This window comes from Chionomys nivalis, chromosome 14 (genome assembly GCF_950005125.1).
Source record: "Chionomys nivalis chromosome 14, mChiNiv1.1, whole genome shotgun sequence".
NCBI classification, from domain to species: Eukaryota; Metazoa; Chordata; class Mammalia; order Rodentia; family Cricetidae; genus Chionomys; species Chionomys nivalis.
In genome coordinates this window covers 36,504,936-36,531,427 of record NC_080099.1, presented here as the reverse complement: position 1 = coordinate 36,531,427, position 26,492 = coordinate 36,504,936, and the positions used below count along the sequence as shown (strand labels likewise).

The window sequence follows — 26,492 nt, the reverse complement described above, 5'->3', positions numbered from 1 at the left end:
TGCTTCAAGTATTAAAAAAAAGTACTATTCAAATAATCATTGAAAAACACATATTTTGTGCAAAGATTTGGTGTTCTCACAGTGTGCTTGTGTTCCCTGGTTTGACTTTCCGTGTTGTGTTAAGTCTGGAAGAAGCATTTAAGCACACTCTGTGGGACTTATGCTATTGTGTCACTCACTGGAACGGGAACTTCTGTTCTTTAATTGCTCATAAGTTACTAGAAAGAATAGCCTTTTTTATTCCTTTTTACAAAATCTTTGTTTTTGAGACAGTTTCTATATAGTCCTGGTTGTCCTGGAACACACTGTGTAGACTGGACTTGCCTCAAACTCAGAGTTCCTCCTTCCTCCGCCTCCTGAGTGATGGGATTAAAGGCGTACCCCCACATACACACCAGGCCTCTTTTCTGTTCCTGATATGCACTGTTTTAATGTGATGACTGAGCATGTGTAATAGCCGGCCTTAAGAGTCTTTTCTGTTGCTGCATGTGTACATTGGAAATGTTAAAATATTTACACAGTAAGAACAGAAGTTCATTAAATATTAATGTTGGGTCGTTTGATTTATTTATAAGCCGTCACACTATCCTCAATTTGTATATTGCCACACAGATAACGGAAGCTTGATAATGGATAATTCCAAATTTCTGCTGTGGTTTTCTGTACTACATTTAGTAGTTACCACAGCATTGACCTGGTTCATTTGTAGTGAAAACACTGAATACTTAGGAAGAACTGTGGTGTTGGGATATATTTTCAATTTAAAGTTCCATGTGTAATATTGCCACAATTATAGCGCTGCTAGCCAAGCTTTTATGAGATTATTTCATTTGTGGATGCTGTGCTAAATTAATATAATATTCATAGAGTTACTTAATCTCTACAGACCTGGGGATTTTTTTTTTTGTCTATAAAATGTACTTCTTTTGAAGATGTTGCTTATAGAGTTGATAGGCTTGCTAAAAAGGTCAATGAATTCAAGCAGTAGAGGATCTCGTATTAAAAGTGTTCAGACTTTGTTTTGTACTAGTTGTACAACTTTTGACCCTAATTTTCTTCTAGTGGGGAAATAATACCAAATAGGTGTGAACACTGAAAAGACATCCTATATAACACTTACCATCAAATCATATATTTATAAGAAAGGAACATAAAGGCTGACTTAGTACACAACTTGAATTAGTAATTTTTGTATTGTCTTATTTTTAGAAATATCTATACATCTTTTCTCCTATATGCTATATAATGTCTTGGGATGAGTTTTACAGGGTGACACATATCCTAAGAAGGGCTTAGCTGAAGAGATGGTTTAGGGGTTAAAAATATGTACTATTCTTACAGAGGACCCAAGTTCAGTTCTCAGTGCACACATCAGAGTGGCCCAAACTGCCTGTGACTTCAGCTCCAAAGGACTGGAGACTGTCTTCTGGCCTCTTCACGCACATGATGGTGGAGCCTGCTCGCTCATTCCTGGCCGCTCAGACCCGAAATAATCACACAGAAACTATATTAACTGCAACATGCTTGGCCAATCACTTAAACATATTCCTAGCTAGTTCCTGTATCTCAAATTAATTCATTTTCATTATTTTGTTTTTTTACCACGAGGCTCATGGTTTACCCATAAGGTTTCTGGGCATCTGTCTTCTTCAGCGGCTACATGATGTCTTCCTGACTTGCCTACTTTCTCATCTATTTCTGCTTGAAATTCCCACCTTACTCTATTCTGCCGTGCCATAGGACCAAAGCAGCTCTTTCATTAACAAAAAACATTCACAGCATGCAGAGGGGGAATCCCACATCATGCACACTCACGTGTGTATACACACACAATTAAAAATAAATATTTTTTTTTAAATAGTAAGCTTAATTGGGGCAACTGATAAGCAAAGAATACTGAGCTGAAAACATCTCCCTTTATCCTATAGAAAATTATGCTGAAGTGGATGTTCCTGCTCTGTGGAATTGCCTGTTGCCTGTTGCCATGTGCTAACGGAGCTGTCCCCACCTCTGTCGCTTTCCTCTTCTATAGCGAGGGTGGCTTGAAAGCGTTCTTGATAGTGGATGATAGATACGCTGTTTAAAGCTGGGGCTATCTAAGTTTAGAATCCACTTGTTTTTAAAAGATTGGGATACCAACCTAGTTAGTATCAAAGGACTGTGGATAGTTGCATTCCTCTGTTGAGATGAAGTCAACCTCTGGTCACATGGGAAGGTAAGTTCCCATGCATTTCCTTATGAAGAAAGGAATTCTGGCCTGTGGGCTTCCATTATGAGCAATCTAGAGGGAATGTTTCAGGAATCATTTCAGGATAATTTTGCCTCCTATATTGTTAATCAAAATGTTTTAAGCTTTCTGTTTTTAGTGAAAAAATATGTATTTATGTGTGCATGCATGTATCTGTTTGTATATAAACCAGAAAATGTTTTTATAATCACTTTAAATTAGAATTGCTCAGATTCCTTAAATCTCTTCCGTATCTTGTTTCCATTGTTGAAATGTCTATTTTTCAGTGATTAGAAATGTTATGATCACTTAGATTTTATATTTCACCTGTTCAAATTTGAGGATTGTCTACTTCCCTAATTTACATACTGTGTTGCTGCCTCAGTTCCTTGGAATATCAACATCAGGTTGATATTTAGGGTCACAGTAGTATGACTCAGGTCTTAGCTAATGTAACAATTGGCTAACTTTGGGGAAATTATTTAGCTTCAATTTTTATTTTACAGATTTCTTTCCTGTAACTGTCTAAGCACATATCTCCCAGCTGTATTTTATCCTAGAATCTAAGCAGCCTGCATGTAGTGTAGACTATAACACATCCGTCATTAGTACTCCCAGTAACTGAAGCAGTTAGGCCACACATTTGGGGCTGGAAGCCACAAAAGTTTATTCTCTCTTGTATTCAATGAAAATTTCAGAGAAACATGAGCTATTGTTACTTTTTGTTGTTTATTTGGACGTAAGATAAATGTATTGCTTCCTGGTATAGAATGGTTGGTTTTTAAGGTAAAGAATTGAACATAGAGGAAAGTGCCCTTTGTGTAATTAAAAGAAACTTCTAAAAATTAAAGTATTCTTACACTTATTGATTGACAGTACACATAGCAGATGTGTGCGTGCTGTGGCGTGTGTAGAGGTCAGAGGACCACTTCCCGGGGCTCTCTCTCCCTGCCATGTCCTTCACAGGGTTGAGCTCAGGGCATCGTTTATGATAAGCATTTATATCCCTGAGCCATTTTGCTGACCTTTTAAAGATTTTTTTTTTAAGTTGGAATTATTTTATACTTGCAAAAAATGATCTACGCAGTACAAAGAATTCTTATATACCATATATATATTTTTACTCTGACCTCCCTGAATTTAACATCTGCCATAAACATAGTATAATTATTAAAATTAGGGACCCAGGGGGCTTAGCTTGTTCCTGAAATCCTGATTCTCTGGAGACCAAGCAGGAATATCTGAGTTCTAGGACAAGAACTTGGCTATATAGCAGAAAATGTCTCAGAAAGTAAAAAGAAACTTCCACAAAATAAGGAAATGAATATAAATACACTATTTTGTGAAATCTGTATACCTTGTTTAAAATTTGCCAGTTGTATTTTTGATGTAGTTTTTACTCCAGGATGGACACAAGCTGTGTCTTTAGTCTTCATGTTTCCTTAGTCTCCTTACTCTAAAGGTTCCTCGTCTGTGTCCTTCCCTTCCTGTTTTTCATACCTGTCCTTTGAAGAGTGCTGGCCAGTTAGTTTGTGGATGGCCACCCACACGGTCTCCTTGGTGTCGTGTACTTCCTTCTTAGTGCTTCCTGTTAGGACGAAAGGGGTGCCAGTTTATTCATTTTCATTAGGGCATTTATTCCAGCCACTTGGTTAAGATGGGCCTACCAGGTTTGTCCACCATAAATTCTGTTTTCCTTTGTGCTCATAAGTATCTTACAGAAATATTTAGGGTTATATAATTATATAAGTGTTTACTCTGTATGTATTTGTTCATTAGTTTTAGCATCCATTAACATTTTTTCCCTAAAACATTTACTTGTGATGTTTACCCAAGTCGTTTTGCTTTTTTTTTCCATCATGCTTTCTGTATTTTTTCCAGGTTGAATCCTGTTGTTGGGAAAAGATTATAAATACTTGTTAGTCGTTTTCTGCTTTCTTTTTTAATCAAGAAATCAGTTGTACTGTATTTAGTTACAAATGGAAGAGTATTTTTCAAGGCAAAATATCATTTTAAAAATTAACTGTTTAGAAGCTTAAAAATAGTTTCACAATTTGTGTCAATATAAGTTTTGTTTTTGTGGTGCTGGGCAATACAAATTTTTTAAAAACGTTCTTATAAGTAGGTTTTATACTAAGTATTCAAGAGACTTCATTTTTAAATTAATATTTGATTTATTACTTATAAATTGCAACTAGTTCTTCCTTAACTTCTGAAGTCAGAGTATAAACCATATGGAAATGCAAAGACTAACATAATGCAAGTCCTGTAGCACAAGCAGCCATTGTTGTACACAGACAGCATCCCAGAAACTCGGGGCAGCACTTTGTACAGGCGGGTATTAGCTCAGCTCCACTAACACAGTACCATGGAGAAAAAGGAGTGACTGGATCTTAAACTGAAATTATGTTTAATATATTTTACATTTGAACTCTTAAGTATTTAGACTTTCTCAGACTCTTATTTTCCTTAATTCAATTGTGAAAGCTAATGTCTTAGTCAGGCTTTCCTTTCCTTTTCATTTGAGTTGTGTTAAGTGCACATTCATCATCTCTGGTGTCCACCATCGCTGAGTTAAGTGCTACCTGTACACCTTAACCCATGTTGAGAAGATTGTGAGCAGCATCTGCAGCAGTGGTGTGTGCTGGAGAGTGTGTAGATGATAGCTCGCCTTCATTTTACTCCGTCGTCCTTGGTTTTCTTAGACATTCAGTATTTAGTGATAATTATTGGCTTGGGCTAAACCTAAACCAAAATATATTTCTTAAGGATATCTGAGCCAGGCAGTGGTGGCCCAGGCCTTTAATCCCAGCATTTGGAAGGCAGAGACAGGTGGATCTCTGTGAGTTCAAGGCCAGCCTGGTCTACAGAGCAAGTTCCAAGACAGCCAGAACTACATGGAGTAAGCTTGTCTTGAAAACCAAATCAAATTCAGAACAACAACAAAAATATGACTAAAGAATGTTTATATCGCTTGGAATAGTATCAGAATTCTTAGATTTTTATCTCCTGTTCTTCCACTGAGGATGCAAAGAGGCCAGAGCAGACAGATAGACAAAAAGAGACTATTTGAGTTTGGGGCTTGAAACTCTGCACATAGCCCAGACTGGCCGTGGATCTATAGCCCTCCTCCCTTAGGCCTCAGAAGTGCTGTGGTTGTAGCTGTACGCCTCTAGGTCTGATAATTTGTTTTGTGTTGTTTTAGAGCAGGGTCTCACACAGTAACCGACTAGTCTGGAATTCACCATGTATTTCATACTTGTCTTGAACTCCTGATAGTTCTCTTCCTCAGCCTCCTGAGTGCTATGGTTACAGGCATGTGCTAACACCTAGCCCTTGTCACCGTATACCATGTCAGTTTTACTTTTTACTTCATTATTTATAGATCCAAACCAATAGGATTCATTTCTCATGGATTTTAACAGAAGTTCCTAAATGCAGACAGAAAATCCTTTCTTAACCTAGAAACACTAAGAGGTTTGCCACATAAGTGCTATTGCTTGGGGGTTGTTTTATGACATTTGTTTTTATAGCTCCTTGAGCACATTTTTATTTACCCATCCGTGTGTGTATTTTGGCAGTAGCCAAGGTGTAATGCAGTGCCTTCTCTTATGAGATACTGTTCTGAGCACTTTTATAGCTACTCATTTTATTATTACGACAACCTTATAGGAATCATTATTATGCCTAGATTAAGAAACAGACTTGATGGTGGTAAGTAGCTGCTCCAAATTTCTGAGTTTTGAGTATAGATAGACTGATGTTTGTGTTCTTAAGTGCAGTTACGAGCCACACAACATCATTTCAGCTGAATGCATGACACTTGTCCCATAGTGGATTTTAAAAAATCACTATCATCTAGTGAAATTGTAACCTTTATCATGTTTGCAGTGATGCTGCTGTAATGGGCTGCCTGGGTTACCTGTGTGGAACACACAGGTATAAGTATACCTGATAGTGCTGGGCAGTGGTGTTGAACACCTTTAATTCCAATACTCAGGAAGCAGAGGCAGGCAGGTCTCTGAATTTGAGACTAACCTGGTCTACAGTGTGAGTTCTAGGACTGCCAAGGCTACAGATTGAAAAACCCGAGAGAGAGAGAGAGAGAGAGAGAGAGAGAGAGAGAGAGAGAGAGAGAGAGAGAGAGAGAGAGGAGAGAGAGGAGAGAGAGGAGAGAGAGGAGAGAGAGGAGAGAGAGGAGAGAGAGGAGAGAGAGGAGAGAGAGGAGAGAGAGGAGAGAGAGGAGAGAGAGGAGAGAGAGGAGAGAGAGGAGAGAGAGGAGAGAGAGGAGAGAGAGGAGAGAGAGGAGAGAATATGTATGAATGCCCAATAGTAAGTGTTACAATTTTCTCTCTGTCGCTGAAGCACTCTGACCAAAGGCAAAAACAACTGAGGGAGGTTAAGGTTTATATTAGCTTACAAGTTACAGTCCATCACAGAGGGAACTCGAGCAGAAACTTGAATCAGAAACCATGGCCACTACTGCTTGTTGTCTTCCCACATGTTTGTGCTTAGTTCCTTTTCCCACCTTCTCAGAGAATGGTCCTGCCTACAACAGACTGAGACTGGGCCTTATCACTTAACAATTGAAATTCCCCCACAGACATGCCCACAGGCCAGTCTGATCTAAGCAATTCCTAAATTGAGAGTCTCTTCTCAGGTGACTCGACTGTCAAGTTCACAAAGCTAACTAGGACACTGACAGCTGTGTGTTAGACTGAGCATATCACACCATACCCTTTATTGTTTTACAGTCCACCCCTGTCTATTTCTTTTGTGAGTTTACCCTAAGACAATGCGCTGTGTCCTATCAGCACCACCTTATATGTTTAGCACTTACTAAGCCCTTTAATTGCATCATTTTCTTTTCTGCTTAACTTAATCTTAGGGGACTTTGTTCTACTGGATTTTCTGTTTTAACTGGGTCCTATGTATCCCAGGCTATTTTGCATTCACTGTAAAACCAAGGAGGACCCTGGACTTTTGATTTTCTGCTTCTGTCTCCCACACCCAGTGTATACAGTGCTGTATCTAAGTCAAACCCAGGGTGTTGTGCATGCTAAGCAAGCCCTCTACTAACTGAGCTATGCTCTCAGCCCCTAAACTTAAATTGTTCATTCAACAGAGTTTTTCATCTGCATTTATAGTACATGAGACCATGCCCAAAGTGGGCTGGTATCTTAAAGGCTGTTGGCTGAAGGAGTTCCCACAACACAAGGGTTTTCTTGTAATGAGGGAAGTGGGATCTGTTTATATGTGGATATGTTACCTTCCTTATTATGTCTATCATCATTAAACTGAATACTAATTTTCTGGGTTTTTTTTTTTAAGTGAAAGAAGTTAAAATATCATACAGTAAAGTAAAAACAATTTATCTCCTACTAGTTTTTTAATTCCTTAGCCAGAGGTTAAGTCTTTGATTTTATATTCTTGCCATGTAAGACACTGACTCTAAACTTTATATCTATTTTTTAAAAGTGAGACACAAGGGGGTGCTATTTATCATATCACTTCTAGCTCTTAACTTTTTAAAAATCATTCTCCTTGAGAAATTATAATAGGATAGCACTTTAATATTATTTGTGATCCAGAACCTCCAAGGTCCTTTAAATAAAGAAAAAGGTCTTTGTGTACTTTTTTGCAGATCGATTAACCCTAAGAATATAACGTGTGTCCTCTGGGTTTTCTAATTATATTAAATAATTTTTGCTGAATGGAAAGAGAATTGCTGAATTGTTTTTTGAAGACGGTCTGAATGTTTTCAGCCACACTTAATGTTTTGACTGGATTATATGTAAATCTTAAGAATTAGTTTTATAAACTAAGACTGTATAGTTATAGTCTTTGTTGTTGTTCATCTATTTTCTGAGATTTTCTGAGCTGATACTTTTATCAAACATGAGAGTCACAATCCAATCTGTGCCCCAAATTAGGTCTGGACTGTTCTCAGAAAGCCAATTAAGGGTGGAAAGTAGAGAAGAATGTATTCAATGTGGTTACATTGGTCCAAGTTCGGAGTCCTGAAATAGACCAGGGTTTAAACAGAGGGCAAAGGGTATGCTCATCTAAGCAGCTTTAGTCAAGGTGTGCTCCTGCCCATGTTAACCCATTCTTGTCTGAATTTCAGTCTCATCCTGTGAGGTGGTTTCATACACTGTTAGAACTGGGTAAAATTTTGTTTTAGGGGACAAGGTCCCACTTTAGCTGGTACCTTTTCCTTCTCTGAACATGAGATTGCTAGGGAAATTCTCATTTATTTAGGGTCCATTGTCTCAATGTTCTGATAGACTGAGAAATACAAAGGATCTCTTTAGAACATTTCATTTCTGTTAGGCCAGTTAGCATATAGTTAAATTAACAAGAAACTTCTGAAGTCTTGACAACTGGAGCATATAGTCATCTTGTCTTATTCCTATATCAGTATTTTCTAGCAGAATTAGACTTTTCTGATACTCTTTTAATTTCAGCATCACCCTGTGTTTGTACATTTATCCCAGGTATACAGTATTGCCTATCATTTGTTAGCTGGGGTTTGGGAACTGTGCTATGAATATTCCAGTCAAGTGGTTTAACTAAAACTTCCAGAAAGTGAGTAGTCCTACTATCATCTTATGGTTCTAAGAGGTTAAATGATGCAGAAGACCATAAAGCTGGGTAGCAACAGAGTGAAAATTTGAAACCAAATCTTAATGATTTCAAAGCTTAGTCTTCCCTACACCACACTACCTGTGCAGGCAGGCTGTTTTATGTCATTGGCGGTAAGTTCTCCAGTGGCACACAGTGGTCTCAACTGCTTTGTCTTTTTCACTCGATATGACCTGCACATTCAGTAGGTTCTTCTAATCGTTTGTAAGAACATGCAAGTGAAGGGAAGCTGTTTGCATAGCATTTCTCACCAGATACTCTTTTTGGTACTAAAAATAGAATGACTTCAGCATGTAAGTTAAGGCTAAAGTAGCCATAAGCATACCAGACCGCTGAAAACATTGTTCTGATTCCTAAGTCTACTAAGGATTTGGGGTTAGAGGAGACACACAAAAAACCAGTGCCAGATAAAGTTGATAAAAACATGGAAAATAAAAGAAAAAAGATTATTTTCTTCTGGGAGAACAGTTTTCTTGACTTTGTTGTAGGTGGTGATTTTTAAACTTGAGACCTGACAACAACAGCAAACTGTAAAAGAAAAAAGCAGGAAAATTGGACTTTAAAACTTTTGTGGACACTATTTAGGAGGATGAGTGGCAAGTCATCTCTCTCTCTCTCTCTCTCTCTCTCTCTCTCTCTCTCTCTCTCTCTCACACACACACACACACACACACACACACACGTACACTCATGTGATTGGAGAAAATTGTATTTAAATTGAATTTTCAAGAATGAGCGAAAGTTGTGTGCATAAAAAGGAGACTAGAAAAGGAAAGGGTAGTCCTACTGGCAGAAATGACATCCAGGCCGTTCTGTAAGGTGATCACACCGTGAAGCTGTAGGAGTAGCCCCGAGTTTGGAATGGTTACACCAAGGGGCTGCTGGTGAGAGCTGTCTGCCCACAGAATCACCTGTGAGTAGAATGACAGTATGCTTCCGTTTTCCTGAGGTGTTCTCATTTATGTCTGCAATTCCAGGGTGCTACTGTAAGATAATAATAGTGACACTATTTTAGTGGTAGTGTTGATAGCTGTTGCCTTTTATTCTCTACATTGATCTAGTATGCCGGATAATGGTATGGTCGCTGTTGTGTGAAGGTTACTTCTGAGAAGGGTATAAATGATAATTCAGTCCCTGTGAAACTGCAAAATGAAATTTAGGATGACTTACTCATGTTAACAGGACTCTGATCTGTCATATACTCATGGTTAGGATTTATATAGTGATATGGTATGGAGCAAAGTAAGCAAAGACAGATGGTGAGCAAGTTTCTTTGGAAAAATAAAATGTAAGCTACCAGATCTCTTTCCATGGAAGTCACAGGACACTCACCTCCCCAAGAATATGGGATGGCATATTTTAATCCAGGAAAGTTCATCCTAGTTTGGGTATTGACCTTTTTTTCACCAATGATAAAGATGCTTATGAGCGCTCACTTATTGGGAAAAGAATAGTTTCTGTTAGAGACAGAACACTTACATCAGGATTTGGGTCTAGATGAAAAATGAAAACAACAGATTTAGCAAATAAAATTAATACATTCCATTTTGTACATACCACTCAAAAACTGTAAAGATTGGGTTAAGAAAATAGGTTTAGTGATGTGAGAAGTGAGAACACCTTCAGGCACACACATCCCAGATACATGGTATTATACATTTAATACCTTGTTCATATTCAATACAGTAAAAGTCACGTTTTTATTGGAAAGGAGGCAAAGATGATGCTATTTATTTTATAAACATATTTTAAAAGAATTAACTTCTCAAAATTTAATTAAAAGTTTTCCTTAGAGATATCTTTAGTAAAAAAAAAATGTTATACTTACAAGTAAATGCCATGCCTCTATCAGTATTAAGCAAAAACTGGCCCTCAGTTTCACTTTCTTAGTATATTTGAAAAGACATGCAAAGAAGCTACGATTATGGGCCAGTCCTCAAGTCTGAGTTCTAATTTTGTGGGCGTGCTTACTTTTCTAGTAGTCTGCAGCATTGCAGTGTCAGCGCGGGGAGAATAGCCCCAATTGTGTCACAAGGAGAAGGAGAAACTGGACTTTGGCCATGTGCACATTCTTCTCCCACAGAAGACTTACGGGAAATTAATGGAGCTTCCTTCACAGGCAGCGCTGGCTAGAAAGACTTACTGCTAATCTTCTGCAGTTCCCCGACTTTGATGTTCTGATTTGTTCTTCCTTTTCTTCAACACACCAATGTTAGATGTTAAAAGGAGAACTATTCCTTTTAATCATTTTGAGGTTTAGAAAATACTAGCAATATTGTTGAAGAATGAACTTTTTGGTTTTGTTTGTTTGTTTGTCTGTCAGGACAGGGTCTCTCTTTATAGCCCTGGCTGTCGTGAAACTCACTCCATAGAGCAGGCTGTACGCGAACTCAGAAATCTGCCTGATTCTGCCTCCTGATTAAAGGTGTGACCACCACCGTGCAGCCAAGAATGAACTTTGTATTAATTAAAACAAGCAATTCTAGTGGAGCTGTTACCTGAGTAATATATTCCTCATGTAAACAGTAGAGCCATGAAATTAAAAGTCACTAGCTAATATCACTTGGAAGATGCACTTTTACAGAGTGGGGTGTAGATGTTATCCATAGAGACTTCCATAATGTATAGTGGAAGAAATTATTAGGATGGATTGATAGCTGGATATTTTAGTTAATTAGTATAAAATCTCATCTTGGCTGTTGTTAGTGTTCATCTTTTCAGAACTTTTCATCTGCTTTTGTTTCTTGATAGTGATAATGATGAATATTAAAATCTCAGCATCCTGGTAATGAGAAATTTGTACTAAGATAATGTTCTTCCTTTTGGAAAGTGAGGTCAGAAGTTGTGTTGCTGTTGGTGGGTGGTGGCAGTGTGTGTGTGCACATTTATACATTTGCTATATGTACTTAGAGAATAATACAGTGTATATATAATTCCCCCCTCCAGTCAGTACGCTGTTATTAGTTGGGTATTGACTTTTACTAGGGGTCAGTCACATAAGTGTATAGTGCCTGTGTGACTGACTTTGGTTATGTAAGCTAAAGACACCCCCCCCCCCCGAAAGAAAACAAGTGTCGACCATAAAGCATATTACATTGATATCTGCTTAGATTGATCAGGTGAGTAAAGTAAGGTCCAATTATCATTTGTGTTCAAAAACACTTATTATCAGACAGAGTATTCTAGAAAGTCAGAGCTTAGTTCTTAAGAGCCGACCAAAGACAAGTCCTAAAACAGGTCATTTGGGGTATGTGTGTGCAGGGTTTGAACTATGACTACTGAGGTAACTCTTCAAAAAGTCATACAGGTTACTGAGTTCAATCTGATGATGAGGTCTTGTTCTTTCACTAAGTAATGTCTAGGGGTTAGTTAGAGTAATTTTGTAATTAAAAATGACTAGCCACATTAGGTATGAAAGAAACTTGGACTCTGTCCATTAGAACTCTCTGAACTTTTACTCAAATACTTTCCTGAAGAAAACTTACTTAAATATTTAAATTTTAAGTAATGGTGTTGATCCTATTTAATTTTAGTAATTTACAGAAGTTTGTTTTGAATACTAAAATTTAGTTTATCTGAAAGTGGCGTTTGCTTTTTATTATGGTCTTGAATTTTTCAAAAGAGGTTCTGATAATAGAAGTTTTTATATAGTAAGGATTGTCTGCCTCATATATAAGAAGTTTGAATGAATGTACATACTTTTCAAAATATCTTTTTTTCTTTTCTTTTTCCTTAGGTATTTGTGGAAACATTAGATAAATGTTTTGAAAATGTCTGTGAACTGGATTTAATATTCCATGTAGACAAGGTACTGTTTACCATATTGTCAAATATTTTAAGCTTTTTATTTAGGAAAAGCCTTGATTTGTGCTTGTTAGAGTGAAATGCCATTTAATGAACAAAGCTAGAAGAATTCCTACCTAGGAGAGGAAATGACATGGGCGGGGATTGGTGGACATGGTTGCCTCTGCCTGGGTCTCTGATTGGAGGAACTTGCATTTAAACTGGATTATAAGAATGAATAAATGAAAAATGATTCTAGAAAAGGAGAGAACCATACTGGCAAAAGTAAAATACAGGCTGTTCTGTAAAGAGGGATTGGTATTAATCAAGAGAACTGGTTTCGAAGAGCTTTTACTGTCTTGAATTTTGGATTTTATTCTGAAGCAGTTTAATTAAGTTTCTCTTGGCAGTGCTGTTGTTTTGTTTGTGTATGTTTGGAGGACATTCTTTCCCCTGAAGCATGGAAATTAGTTTTATATGCATTGAGATTTAAAACAAGTGAGTTAAGAGGTTGTTGGAATAGTCAGAAGGAAATTTCCACCAAGGGAGACTAAGGAAAGATTGGGTCAGTGTCGATGGCTCCTAAAGCTGAAGGTGAGCAGGAGACTGGGTTTCTGGCCACAGTTGCTGTGTGTTTGGAGGTGATGGTCTTAAGAGGAAGAGCTCCCAAAGAATGCAGACTGGTTACTGTCCTAAGTGAGTAATCTGATGGCTTGGGGCTTTCTTTTGGTTTGTTTTGTGTTTTCTTGTTGTTAGCTTTTCAATTTTTCAGTTACTTATTTGTTATTTTGCATATGTTTTGTCTGCATGTATGTTTGTGCACTACATGCATATGTGGTGCCTGCAGAAGCCAGAAGAGGGTGTCTGATGGATCTCCCCGAGCTGGAGTTACTGACAGTTGAGAGCTGAGATGTGGGAGCTGGGGGTTGAATCTAGATTAAGAGCAGCCAGTGCTCTTAATCAGAGCCATGTCTCTAGCCCCTGTTGCTATTTTTGAGGAAGGGGGGTTGTAAGTTGTAAATGTCTCAACTCTGAGGGGAAACAGTGTTGCAGCTCTGAAGGGAAAATCCTGGCGTTTGTGAACCACGGGATACCACAGAGTCACACAGCACAACAAACCTTTACACGAGATTTATTGGGAAAGACACTAGGACGTGGCCGCCTCTGCTCTGGTGAGAAACAGAAATAACTGAGCAGGAAGCAGACTTCATATAGATTTCTTGGGCAAGAAGAGCTTTCCAGGGTGGCCTGATCTTGGGCCTTTTTTTTTTTTTTTCCCTGTTGGGCAGAGTCTGGCCATTTTCCTGCCCTGAGGGGCTGGGTTAGTTGTTTCCTGTAGAGAAGTCTGGGAGGAAGACCTTACAATAATTCACAACATTCTGGTTAGAAAGGAGTAAAACATGCATTTAAAGCTTATGAACTGTGTATTTCTGTGAGTTTTCCACCTTATATTTTTGGATCAAAATTGAATGTAGGTAAATGAAACTTTCAAAAAATTAAAAATGCAGATGAGAGGGAATTCTATAATTAATATTTATCACTTATTTAGTTTGATTACTTTTATAGATTGTCTGATTCAATCCTTTCAGTAATCTTATGGAGAACTAATACTATCTGTTTTCAACTCATTAAACTTAATACCACATAGACTGTATGAAACCTGAAGTTTCATAGTACTGATGAAAGTGGAATCTGATTACAGTTTATTACAGCAGATTTTAAAACAAAAATGACAAAATAGTTAAACTCTTTGTAGTGAATTGTCTGTGTTTATATTATTTTTTCCTTTTAGGTTCACAATATTCTTGCAGAAATGGTGATGGGGGGAATGGTATTGGAGACCAACATGAATGAGATTGTTACACAAATTGATGCACAAAATAAACTGGAAAAATCTGAGGTAAGGCTGGAAAATGCTTTAGTTAGTGAAGGTTCTGAGCATACCCGAGAGCTCATGCATGACTGCAGCCTTCACTGTGTCCTTCAGTAGAACCTTTAGGTACAGCTGGAGTCCCCTTCAGTTTCAGAGTGCGCATTTTATGTCAGAATGTCCCAAGACTGCCAACCTCCAAAAAGCTTATGTATTCTTTTAACCACAGTGGGAGTGTGCCTTCAAATACTATTTTAAACTGTTTCTGGAGGGAGGAAGAGGAGAGGAAGTAGAATTCTTGAGGAAGTCATGTTTTGTAATAGGTGTTTAGTCAATCCGCACATTGAGAAAAAGAGATTCAGTACTTTATTCTTTTTTAGGTCCTTCCCAAAGCTAAATGACAAGTTAGTTGTATATTTTATTCATTAACACGTAAATTGTACTGTATTCTATGATGGAAACCTGTTATTTGTGGCTAACTGAACAGGTTGAGTAAGAACATTTATGCTTCCGTGCTGTGCGAGACCCTCCTTTAGAGTTTTACTCGCTCTTCTCAAAAACTGGGCTGCAGGTCAGCGGCAGGTGCTGTGCCTGACCTACTCAAGTTCACATTATCTTGGGATGTTGCTTCTGACACAAGTGAGAAAGATGAGCAGTCTTGATAACGTACTCAGCATTTCCCTTATTTAAAGACTCTCTTTTGTTTATATTTTTGAGACAGAGTCTCACTGTGTTTCTCTGGCTGGCCTGGCGCTCACAGAGATTCACCTGTGTCTTTCTCGTGGGCACTGGGATCTCAAGGCATGTTTACCATGCCCAGCCTTTAAGGATTATTCTTGCATTTTATAACTCAGATTGAAAAACAAAAAGAATTATTAGTGGAAGTTCAAACGCATATTGCTGTAAAAAGAGTGGGATTACTGTTACTAAATAAATTTATAACAGGTGAGTTCCAAAAATATAATATTTGGTTGGTGATATTTGAAGTTCAGTTTGATACAGTTTTATGCTCATTTTAATTGAAGGATATACAGGGTTTGAATGAGAAACAGATGAAGCTCCTTATAAAACCACTTTCCTGTATTTTAAAGTAAAGGTAGTCTTCCAGGTCTCTTTCTCTCAATCTGCATGCCTGTGGGCTTTCCAAAGGAGAGACGTGTAGTGGTGATGCAGAGTAAAGTCAGGACTCGGAACTGTAGCGTGTCTGTTCTACCACCTGTTTGTGCGTTACTGAGTTTGAAAGCAGAAAACACGCAACAGACAGTTTTGTTTTAGGTCAAGGAAAAGAACAGTTTTATTTAGTATATTTATTTGTAATATTATTTAGTACAGTAAAAAACTATTAAAATATTGGCTTGAAATGTATGCAAATTGTTCAACATTGCTTCAAAAAACTGCGAAAGTAGTTTTAAAGTAGGTTTAAATGCAAGGCCGTAGTAACATAATGCGTCACTAATTTCTCTAAAATGAAGGGTTAATTTGTAAACCCTGTAATAATCTGTAAACATACACTGGTCATGTGACTGGTTTGTTTCATATTTTAGGGACTCATCTCCTGTTAGTGGCAGTCCCTCCTTTTCCTCTTTTTTCTTTCTTTTGTTTCCTGTTTACTTTTGTTCTATATAGTGTTTTATGTATAGTCGTGAAGAAGAAGTACATTTTGCATATTTGGTTTTTCAGTAGACTATATTAATAAGACAGTTTTTTTTTAAGCTTTGGAGAGTGGCAAGATACAGAATTCACATTTTTGATGGGAATGCTGTGGTTTTATAAAATTGCTATGCAGAGATTTTTTTTTTTTACGGCATAATCTTATTTAAAAAGTTTAAAATATTGGTGCTTGTTTATAATGGTTCTTCACTGGCTGTGTGCTAATAAGTGTACTCAGCTGTTATCTGCTGCCAAATTATTTTTTTTCTGCATGTGTACTTTGCAAGAATGTATATTTTAATCAGATAAGGAATAAGCCACCAAATTATGTTATCATGTGTTTCTTTACATTTGACATCCTATTTATTGAAATTATATTAAAATTATATTGACTTCATGCAAGTTGCCATTAACTATATTTTTTCAGTGTTTGGAAGACCACACACTAAAATTCAAGTTTTCATATGCTTTATTTTTTTTAAGTTAACTTCGTGTATTTAGACCTAATCAGCCAGGTGGCTCTACAGATGAATTTAAAATTATTTAGACAGTAAAGTATTAATTCTTAGTAAATGTCAATTATAACACAAAAATAACAAGGAAGACCTAATTAAATAAAATTCAGATTGGTAAAAAGAACTGATCATATTTTAAAAATATGAACTATTTTAGGATTATCTTCTAGCTTTTGAAAATTATCCTGAATATAATTAAGATATGGCTTTTAAAATATTAATTTATTAATTTATTTAGGTTATATGTAAGAAGTCAAATATAGGGACTTGAAGGTAGTCCATTTCCAGTTTAATTCCCAGCCTCTAGACAAGTAGGACAGGTCTGCCTGGTGCCAAGGAGAAAGGCAGAGGCACGACGATGTGTTTCACCTGTGTGGTGTGAGAGACAAGATGGTTTATTTTCTTTTGGGGATTTTGGGAGAGACGGGTTTAAGATGGGATATTGGTGGGGACTGGGGAAATTTGAGAGGCACCAAGCAATCTGCCAGGGAATAAAAGGAATTCTGGGGGTGGTAGAGGGGTGGGGTGGGAGATTTGTTGGAATTATGTATTCTGGTTATTCTTAAGGTGGATAAATGGGTCTGGATTTAGTTACAACTTTTTAAGTCAGTCCTCCTTTTTCCTGAACATCCTGATCTTTCTAGCTCTTTCCATTCTTCTCTCTTACAGACCTTTATCTTTCAGTCTCCCAGACAGGACAGGTAGACAAGGTATTGCTGACTTTGAGAAAACGTACTTAACAAAGGGAAAGCAAAATGATGTCGAAGGCAATTATTTTTTAGGCCAGACTCAAAAATTCTTTGTGTTAATGAACCCATATAGTCCCTGTAGCCTATTTTCCATTCTAGTTTATCCTTGTAGTTTCTTCATCTTTTATTGGACGTAGTGTATTTTACTAGTATATCATTGGCGTCATGTTTGTTCTGTTTTGTCTGCCTGCATTGTAAAAGGAAATTTTAAATTCTTTGTTTGCTTTTTTTGTAAAAACATGGTCATTTAATTGAAAACTTCCATTTGTAGAAATAACAATTTGCTTTATATGTAAAGTCAACTTTTAGCATTCTCCCTGGAACCAGTCTCAGTTAATTCTGGCAGTATAGATAGATATGCCTGTAATTTTTTTTTATAAAAAAAATTCTACATTAAGGTCCTAATATAAAATTACCTGCTGGGTTTGGGAAGCTATGAATTTGAAAACCAAAAGCCAAACCTTGTGTTTTCTGTGTGAGGTGGGAAGCAGGGAAGGTGCAGAGTGATGTCTGCTGAATAGAGTCCTTTCCTCTGAAAATGGTTTTCAGTTCCAAAGTCTTAACAGAACAGTGGCCAACAGAAAGACCAAATTTTAAAAAAGATGAATGAAGTGCTCGAAAAATAAATATATACCCAAATCCAGACATTGAAATGTATTATTATGTCTTATAAAACTAATTTTTCTTGTTTATGCTATACACATAAAAACCTCCACACTCACCCCACACTCTAAAACTCACACATACACACACCTTTGATTGTTCTTGTTTCACACCATAAATTAACAGTGAATTACTGTTTAAAAAGTTTTATAATGCTGATGATAAGCAATCTTTTTTGAACAAAACCATGTTAGGAAAAAACTAAGATGGTTATAAATTTCCAATTGAAAATTTCTGAATAAAAATAATTTCTTGAGCCGGGCGGTGGTGGCGCACGCCTTTAATCCCAGCACTTGGGAGACAGAGGCAGGCAGATCTCTGTGAGTTCGAGACCAGTCTGGTCTACAAGAGCTAGTTCCAGGCAGGCTCCAAAACCACAGAGAAACCCTGTCTCGAAAAACCAAAAAAAAAAAAAAAAATTTCTTGAGCCCTACGGTAGATAAGATACTCTCCAAGCTGACAGCCATTGCCTACCCTGAAGAACTCGAACACCTTTCTGAGAGCCCAGCAATCACAGCGTTTTAATCTGCAGGGTCTGAGAAGTTGTGATGCACAGTAATAGAGTTATAATACTTATAATTTATTCTGAAATTAGGGACTATTCTCATGAAGCTCAGATACAACTTTCAGTCCCTGTATCTAAGTATTATTTTCTGGTATGGGAAATATATGACCTCATTCACTTCATTGATTGAGATCACCAGCAATTTCTATATTCTAGTAATTACTTGTATTAAACTATTTTCTAACAAAAGAGGCAATAACCACTTAGATCTTTTAACTTCTATCCCTACAACTGTAATTAAGTTTAAAGAAAATTAGATATCTGGCTTTGTGGTGCTGGCGCACACCTTTAATCCCAGCACTCGGGAGGCAGAGGCAGGTGGATCTCTGTGAGTTTGAGGCCAGCCTGGTCTACAAGAGCTAGTTCCAGGACAGGCTCCAAAGTTACAGAGAAACCCTGTCTCGAAAAACCAAAAAAAAAAGAAAATTAGTAGAGAATAGGAAAAGTGGCCCTAAGATACAGATGTGGGAAAGCCAACACATGAGTCAATACCTTCTCCTTAACTTGATAGGGACATTTGTATTTTTACAAAATTACCATGAGGACCCCTGAGGTCACATGTTATTGTCAAAACTACCTATAATCCACCCCTAAAGGTTATTAGTCTGTTGTATTTATTTCATCCAGGCAAATCCTGCGTCAGATATTAAACCTGTGGGGCCAGAAGTGTAGCACACACCTTACTCCCAGCACTTGGGAGGCAGAAGCAGGTGGAGTTCAGGACAAGCCTGCTCTAAATAGAGAATCCCTGGCCAGCCAGGGCTACTTAGTGAGATCCTGTCTCACCAAGAGAGTAAGAACAGAGAGAAGTTAAAACTGAAACTAAAGATGATATATAAGTTGATTTTTTTTTTTTTTTTTTGAGACACAGTTTGGCTGCATAGCTCAGGCTGGCTTTTAACTGAGTTCTGGAACTACACGTGTGTGCCACTGTGCCCTGCAAGGACAAGGCTATACAAATTCCCAAATTAAAATTCAAACTGCCTCCATTAAGAAATTAAAAGATTTGGAATTTTCTGTTTTACTGAAAAACATTAACTTAAAACATGTCATTATTTTGTTAATGATTTTGAGTCTGAAACCATTTAGTGCCATGTTTATTAATGTTAGTCTTATTTGATTTAGCTGTTAGATCAAAGTTATGAATGTTCACATAGCAGTTTCCAGAAGGAAGGGTGAAGAAAGACTTTAGCTTGTATAGATTATTCCAACTACCATCTTATAATGCTATATTTCAAGCTTGAAGAAAATATTTTAAGATGGTAGTGTGGTATTTTACACATCGTGAAATAATAAGTACACAATTTCCCCAAGAAAATTGATAATTGCATGAAGGAAAGGAAATTTTCAGGCTCTTTCAAATATATTTTAGCAATGCTGCTTTTTCAGTTTTGCTTGCACATATTTTGTTTATTTTTGGGTCTGGCAATTTAAAAACAAAACCAAAAACAAATCATATCCATCCATTACTATCTTTGTGATTCAGGTGCTTGAAATTTCCAAGAGTATGTCTGTACAAGTCTCTATCTGTTTGGCCTCATTTTGGTATACCTGCAGACTTCATTTTGTTTTCTTTCTCTTAATTCTGTTAATTTATTTAATCTCATGGGAGAGAAAACATAACCATTCTTTTCTCTATGGTATTTCATTCTGTCATCCAGTTCATACTCTTAGCTGCTTTGGATCCATATATTTGTTTTTGTTAGTGGAGTGGCCGCTGCTTAGCCGCCATGGTGGTGCACTAGTGTAACAGATGGAAACAAGTTATTTCTCTAGTAGAGCTTCAGTCTTCTTATTTTTGCTTTGTGTCCACTATGCAATCTTAAACCTTTACGAGCTATACTGTACTGCCAAGAATAGCTTATTTTTACATTTTAAAATTTTATATATATGCCACTAAAAACTGAGGTAAAATTTATTTCTATAAATGTTGCTGTTGGAAAAAGTTGTTAGTAAAAGTTATCCATATACTTTGGGTACATCTTTCCAAAAGAAAAAAAATTCTTCACTAAGATGAAAATTACTTTCACCTGTGTCAGAAAACTGGTTTCCTAATGGGAAATTACCTTTTCCATATTTTATTTTTTAGCAAAAATGTTTCAGACTTGATAGTCATGGACGTCTGATAATGAAATTTATTTTCTGTTTTGATGTTATATGAGTAGCAGTCCTTCTGTTTAAATCATAGTTTATATTCAAACATCTATAGCTCATGCCAGCTTTGTGTAGTGACCAGTAGTCCCGTTTTTCTTCATATATTCTGCAGAATCTGTGCTCCTTAAATATTGGCTTAATTAAAATTAAAACATACATTTCATTGTTTACCACTTACTTTCCTGATATACATACTACACAAAAGCATTGAACATGCTTGAGAAATAATTTGATTCTCTAATTCATCTGCGTGTTCTAAATAACCCCCATCCTCTGCATGTACAGCTTGCTGCATATGTTTAGAAGAGATGTAGATGGTTGTACTTAGAAACTTCTGGTTTTGCACAGTAAGAATATGGCACGTAAATGCCATTGAAATCATTTTCTGTTGTGCCTTTATATGTTTTCATGAGCAGCTAAGAGTTGACCACATCTTTGCTCACAGAAATGGTTTAGTGAAATGTGACAGGATGTTTTTCTTTGCCTGAGCTTAGTTAGCTGTACACCTGGTATTATAGAAAACAAGGCTTCATGGTAGATAATACTGAAAAAATAGGTTTCCTGTTTATAAAGGTAAAATATAAAACCAATAAAATAAGACATGTATTTTTTACAATAATAAAATCTTTAAATAATTTATATCCTTAAAGATATTTGCATTAAAATGCTTTCCTGTCAACTTTTCATATGTAATCCTTAATGTAAATTCCACAGCTAAAATAGTAATGAATTGATCTTGGAATTTGAAAATTTACCAAGTCCTCCTTTGCCTGGAAAAGTTAGATAGTTTCAGATCTCTACAACTTTAAAATAATTTCTGTTCCCTTGCATCCAACATACTTTTGGGAAAAGAAAATTTATAGGGTAGTAAATTCTTTTGAACTGGAATCTTCTTTGCTCCTGAGTCATTCCAAATTTTGATAGCTAGGACTTTTACTTCAAACTATTAAATTAAAGATCCTTTTGAATATGATATATTTTCAGCTCTATTATTCTGAAGATATGACACTCAGTTTTATCTTTAACATCTTTGGTGGGTGGGAAAGAAGTAGGGTACACCATAAACTTCCTTGTTTCAGGTAGGTACAAATGAAGAAGTCAGTCAAACTTTTAATTTTATATCAAAACCAGCCTCCATTAAATTATGGAAATTGAATTCTCCCATCCTGTCTGGACTTGGACATAGAGCTTTCATTCATTTTCACCATATCATTGCCTGTGTAGACCATCTCTAGTAGTCATACAGTTTTACTAATTTCTCTATTTCCAACCCTAAATTGATAATCCGTGGCTTTTATTTTATTGCTTAACAATGTTTGTATCCTTTATTCAGCACATAGTTTACACTGGCCTATTTTGTATCAGTCAAGATTTATCTCAGGTAACAACAGCTTTATTATTACTATTATTTTAACTAAAAGAGGTAGGATTACAGAAGAAAAATGTAAATTATGAAAAGGGACTTTAAAACTATTGCTTCTAATTTCATGGATATTGTCTTTTTATATATGTAATTGAGCAAAGGGGGAAGTGTTTGTTTGTTTTGTGTAAAACAGTGCCACTCAACTCAGATGGATTTGTTGGCTTTGCTTTTTATATAGTCTGAATTTTTAAAGACAGTGAAATCTTATTGGTGTATGTTAAATCTTGACAGTGAAGCCTATTAATTTAACTCAAAAATTATATATATGTAGTTTTCTTTCATTTTAAATCATAGTTTCTAACAAATTATCTGACAAATTATACAGGTTCCTTCTAGAGGAATCCAAGTATATGCACTAATGGTGATAAGTGAAATTTAAACTTCATTTCTTTATATAGACTATTCTTTCTCTAAGTTTGTGTGGTTGAAACTTAGCATACGTTGTTGAGTATAATCAGAGGACAAAGCATGCTTACTCATTTGATTCCCACTAATGCCTTGCTCCATGCAGTTTCAGTCTTAGGAAGAATTATTCTTTTTGGATTAAGGCTTCCCTAAAGATGTAATATATTTTTAATGTCTTAGACCTTTCTTAGAAACTATGGAAGAGCCCCAACTGTAATAAGTCCAATTTCATTGTTTTAAAATGTAAGGATTTAGCCCTGAATGAAGAAGCTAAATAATTGTTATTACTTTTGTTTTATAAACATATATTGATTATTTCCATTTTAAAATAAAAACAAATCTATCATGTTTGTTTCAAAAGATGTTTAATAAGGAAAATAATCTAAATCATTCCTCAAAACTGATGTCTGTTAAATTGTAGCTAAAATTTAGCTTTTATTTGAACACTGTGTGGTATCTGGGTAGCACACATAACTTGTACTTAAGTCTTTCTTTACATTGTTATTGCATGTATTCATTGTATTTTCTAATGTGTCAGCTGTTTTCTCTTTATAGATTAGTATTTCAAAGTAACCATCTCATACTGATTCAAACTGCCATCTGGTCTCTGAGCTTGTTATGTGAAAACCTTTGACCATTGTCCTCCATTGCTGAGTTTGTTTGTAATGAGCTACACCTGAGTTGTACATTTTCTTTTTCTTTTATTTGCTTCTGTATACAGGCTGGCTTAGCAGGAGCTCCAGCCCGTGCTGTATCAGCTGTAAAGAATATGAATCTTCCTGAGATCCCAAGAAATATTAACATTGGTGACATCAGTATAAAAGTGCCAAACCTGCCCTCTTTTAAATAAAATATTAAAAAGGCCACTCCCAGGTAAATCCAGAGGGAAAGTCATCTAAGTTTACCATGCAGTTGTTTACCAAAAATAGAGGAGGAGAGTCTTAACTTTGCTCTTGGATTTAAGTCAAGGTACTGTATAGAAGCTGCATAAAATCAGTGTGGAAGTTCAATGTTGCTTTTCTTGCTCAGTGATTTTAAAGAAATTGAGTGGTTCCAGTGTGATTTTTTTTTCTTTTCTAAATTGCATTCCTATGCCCACATAAAGGCATGCCTCTATGTATTGGCTATTACAGTATTTCGAAAAGTGAGATGTTTCTTTAATTATGTACAACCCAAAATGTTGATGTTTTGTATGGATCACAAGTGCAGCATTCTCTAATTCTTTCTGCTGTTTGTCACAATTGTTATTTAAAGAACCAAGTATGTATTGCATGAAAACATGACCTTTCCTTAGTTTAAATAAACTCCAAGGTAGCTGGACTTCTAAAGTACCTTTCTGTTTTGCTTGGTATCTACTTTAGCAATAATTTTTTTTACAACCTTCTGACTCAACAAAGTAAATAAAAGTATATTTTACCACTGTTAAACACCTGTCAGTGTTGACTTTTTCAATTCACACTCATGTTTTTATTCTTCAAAAGCTCACTGAGTCGTTGGGAAGCTGCTGTGGCACAGACTGAGGACTGTATCTCAGCGTGTTTGTTCTGTGTGATGAGGCTTGCAGTGCGAGAGGGTGTTACCTTTTTCAAAAATGTTAAAGAACTGTTTTGTTTCCTATTAATAACTTTGCCTTAAGCTCTTTGCCTCCCATTCTTGCCCAGATGGTGCCCAGTGATGTCAGCTGGCACCTGTTGGTGAGGATTCCAGTTCCTGCTGTAAAAATTACAGCCGAAGGAACTGCTGGGTCCTGAGTGGTTGACTTTGCCTTTTAAGTTCTGGCATGTGTTCTGATGTTTGGCCCATTGGCCTGTATCGTCTCCAGTGGTTTTACCTTGAGAACGGAGGGTTTCTTTTCAAGTTAGACCATGTATACAGTTGTTTTTCTCAGACATGTTTTCTTTTCTTTTCTTTTTTTTTTTTTTTTGGTTTTTCGAGACAGGGTTTCTCTGTAGCTTTGGTGCCCGTCCCGGAACTAGCTCTTGTAGACCAGGCTGGCTTCGAACTCCCAGAGATCCACCTGTCTCTGCCTCCCGAGTGCTGGGATTAAATCAAACATGTTTTCTTTGAAGCACTTCTTCAGATTTGTTTTACATATGAATTTTACTCTTAAGAACGCCTTAAGAAAAAAAATCACTTTAATTTCTTTCAAGCTTTATCTGCTTTATTTCTCCACTTTAAGCAATCATACAAAACCCTAGCCTGTTGTTCTTAGGGGTGGTTTTTTCTTACACTGAAGCATATTTCTCTCTCTGTGGATTCCTAGTATGGAATCATACTGAGATAAAAGAAAATTGAACCTTCAGTTTTTAAAATTACCACCAGCTCCGAGATAGTAAAGAAAGACTTAGAGGAAAGTCATACAAGCGGAAATTTGTGGGGTAGGTGTGGCCAGGAAGAAAAATTGTAAATGGCAGAGCCCACATCCAGGGATGTGCTTCAGATATTGAGAAACTGCAGCGGAGCGAGTTACTTAATGCTCCTGTTGTTGGTGTTGTAGATGTTTCTCCATGGCTGGCTTACCGTGAGGCATAGTCATGTGAAATGTTTAGGTGTTTCAGAGTAAAACAAGGAAGAAATGTTCTCTTGAACATAGATTATTCGTGTTTGTACTCCTAAACCACATCAAAATGACAGAAGTTTTAAAAATTACTCAGATACAAAGTGTCACGAAGAATTGCAGGTGGTAATGACATTTTGGGAGGGAGGCGCTTGTAAGTGAGCAGGATGCACATAAAGCCATCCTGGCAAAGGTGAGTGTTAGTCAGGTGGCAGTAAGTCTTGAAAGTATGTGGGCTCACACAAACGAGCCCCCCAATTTTAGGAGCTGGAGGTACTAGAGCACTTAGAATAAAATTACTTCTATAAGTCTAGGAAAATAAATTGATTTCCATATTCCCCCTGTTGACTGTCCTCTGCAAGAGACAGCAGGGACAGGCATGACTTAAGACTGAGCACTGATGTACGGCAGAGGACCCTAAAAATCAGCCAAATGGTGATTTAAGTCAGGTCAGCCAGACTTAAATCTCCCTCAACTCTGCCTTTGGAAAGGAGAAGACACTAGTCTGTTCTTCCTAGGGCGGTTAGCACAAGAGAAAAGGCGTGTGTTTGTTGTTATTGTTGTTTTGAGACAGGTCTCACACTCTGTAGCCCTAACTGACCTGGAACTCTCTGGGTAGACCAGGCTGGCTTGGAATTCACAGAGATTCTCCTGCCCCCCTCTCTCTCTCTTCTGCATGCTAGAATTCCAAGCACGCGCCCGGCATAAAACCTACAATTATTAACTAAGAGCTTCTCACTGATGTCAGCCAACCATGTCATAGTCCAGTAAACCTGTGCAGTTGAAAATTCTCTTCCCATGCTTCCTGTCAGGTCGTTAGGCCCGTGCTCTCAAGCAGATAACCTCCACATCACCTCTATTGATGACTGGGAACATTGGAAGCTAGAAGTCAGTGCAGAAAACACAGCCAATCTTAAAGGTTAAACACTTAAGAAATGAAGAGTTCTCACTATATCCAACACAATACCACTGTGTTTCACTGAAAAAGTACTCTCAACTGCATACTCTAGCTGCTGCCCTAGGAACCAGTTCTTCATTGTCTTGGCCCTGTGCCCTGCAGCTGGGTGTTACCCTCCGTATCCCTGCCTGCCTTCCCTAGGACTTCGCTGTCCACACCAGAGGGAATAGTGTGGGAACCCTCTTAGCACTCTGCGTGTGCAGTTCTGAGGTGAAGGCAACACCTGATATGTGAGAATGGAATAAACATTTCTCCTTTTCTACACTTTTAGGGAGACAGTTCTGAGGACACTATGAAAGCATTTCTCAATAATTTTCATGTATTAAGT

At 36.9% G+C, this 26,492-nt stretch overlaps 1 protein-coding gene across 3 annotated transcripts in view; it reads left to right on the top strand.

The window, feature by feature from the left end:
• Positions 1-23,980, top strand: part of Ap3s1 (adaptor related protein complex 3 subunit sigma 1) — a 46,737-nt gene extending 22,757 nt beyond the window's left edge. The window contains exons 4-7 of one of the 3 annotated variants that reach the window (XM_057788845.1): positions 12,609-12,680; positions 14,448-14,555; positions 17,360-17,400; positions 22,155-23,513. In XM_057788845.1, coding sequence (XP_057644828.1) covers positions 12,609-12,680; positions 14,448-14,555; positions 17,360-17,395 — 216 coding nt within the window. In that variant the 3' untranslated portion in view covers positions 17,396-17,400; positions 22,155-23,513. Of the gene's footprint in view, positions 1-12,608; positions 12,681-14,447; positions 14,556-17,359; positions 17,401-22,154 lie in introns of all 3 variants that reach the window. The other 2 variants (XM_057788846.1, XM_057788843.1) reach the window with 2 other exon arrangements.
• The last annotated feature ends 2,512 nt before the right edge of the window (positions 23,981-26,492 follow it).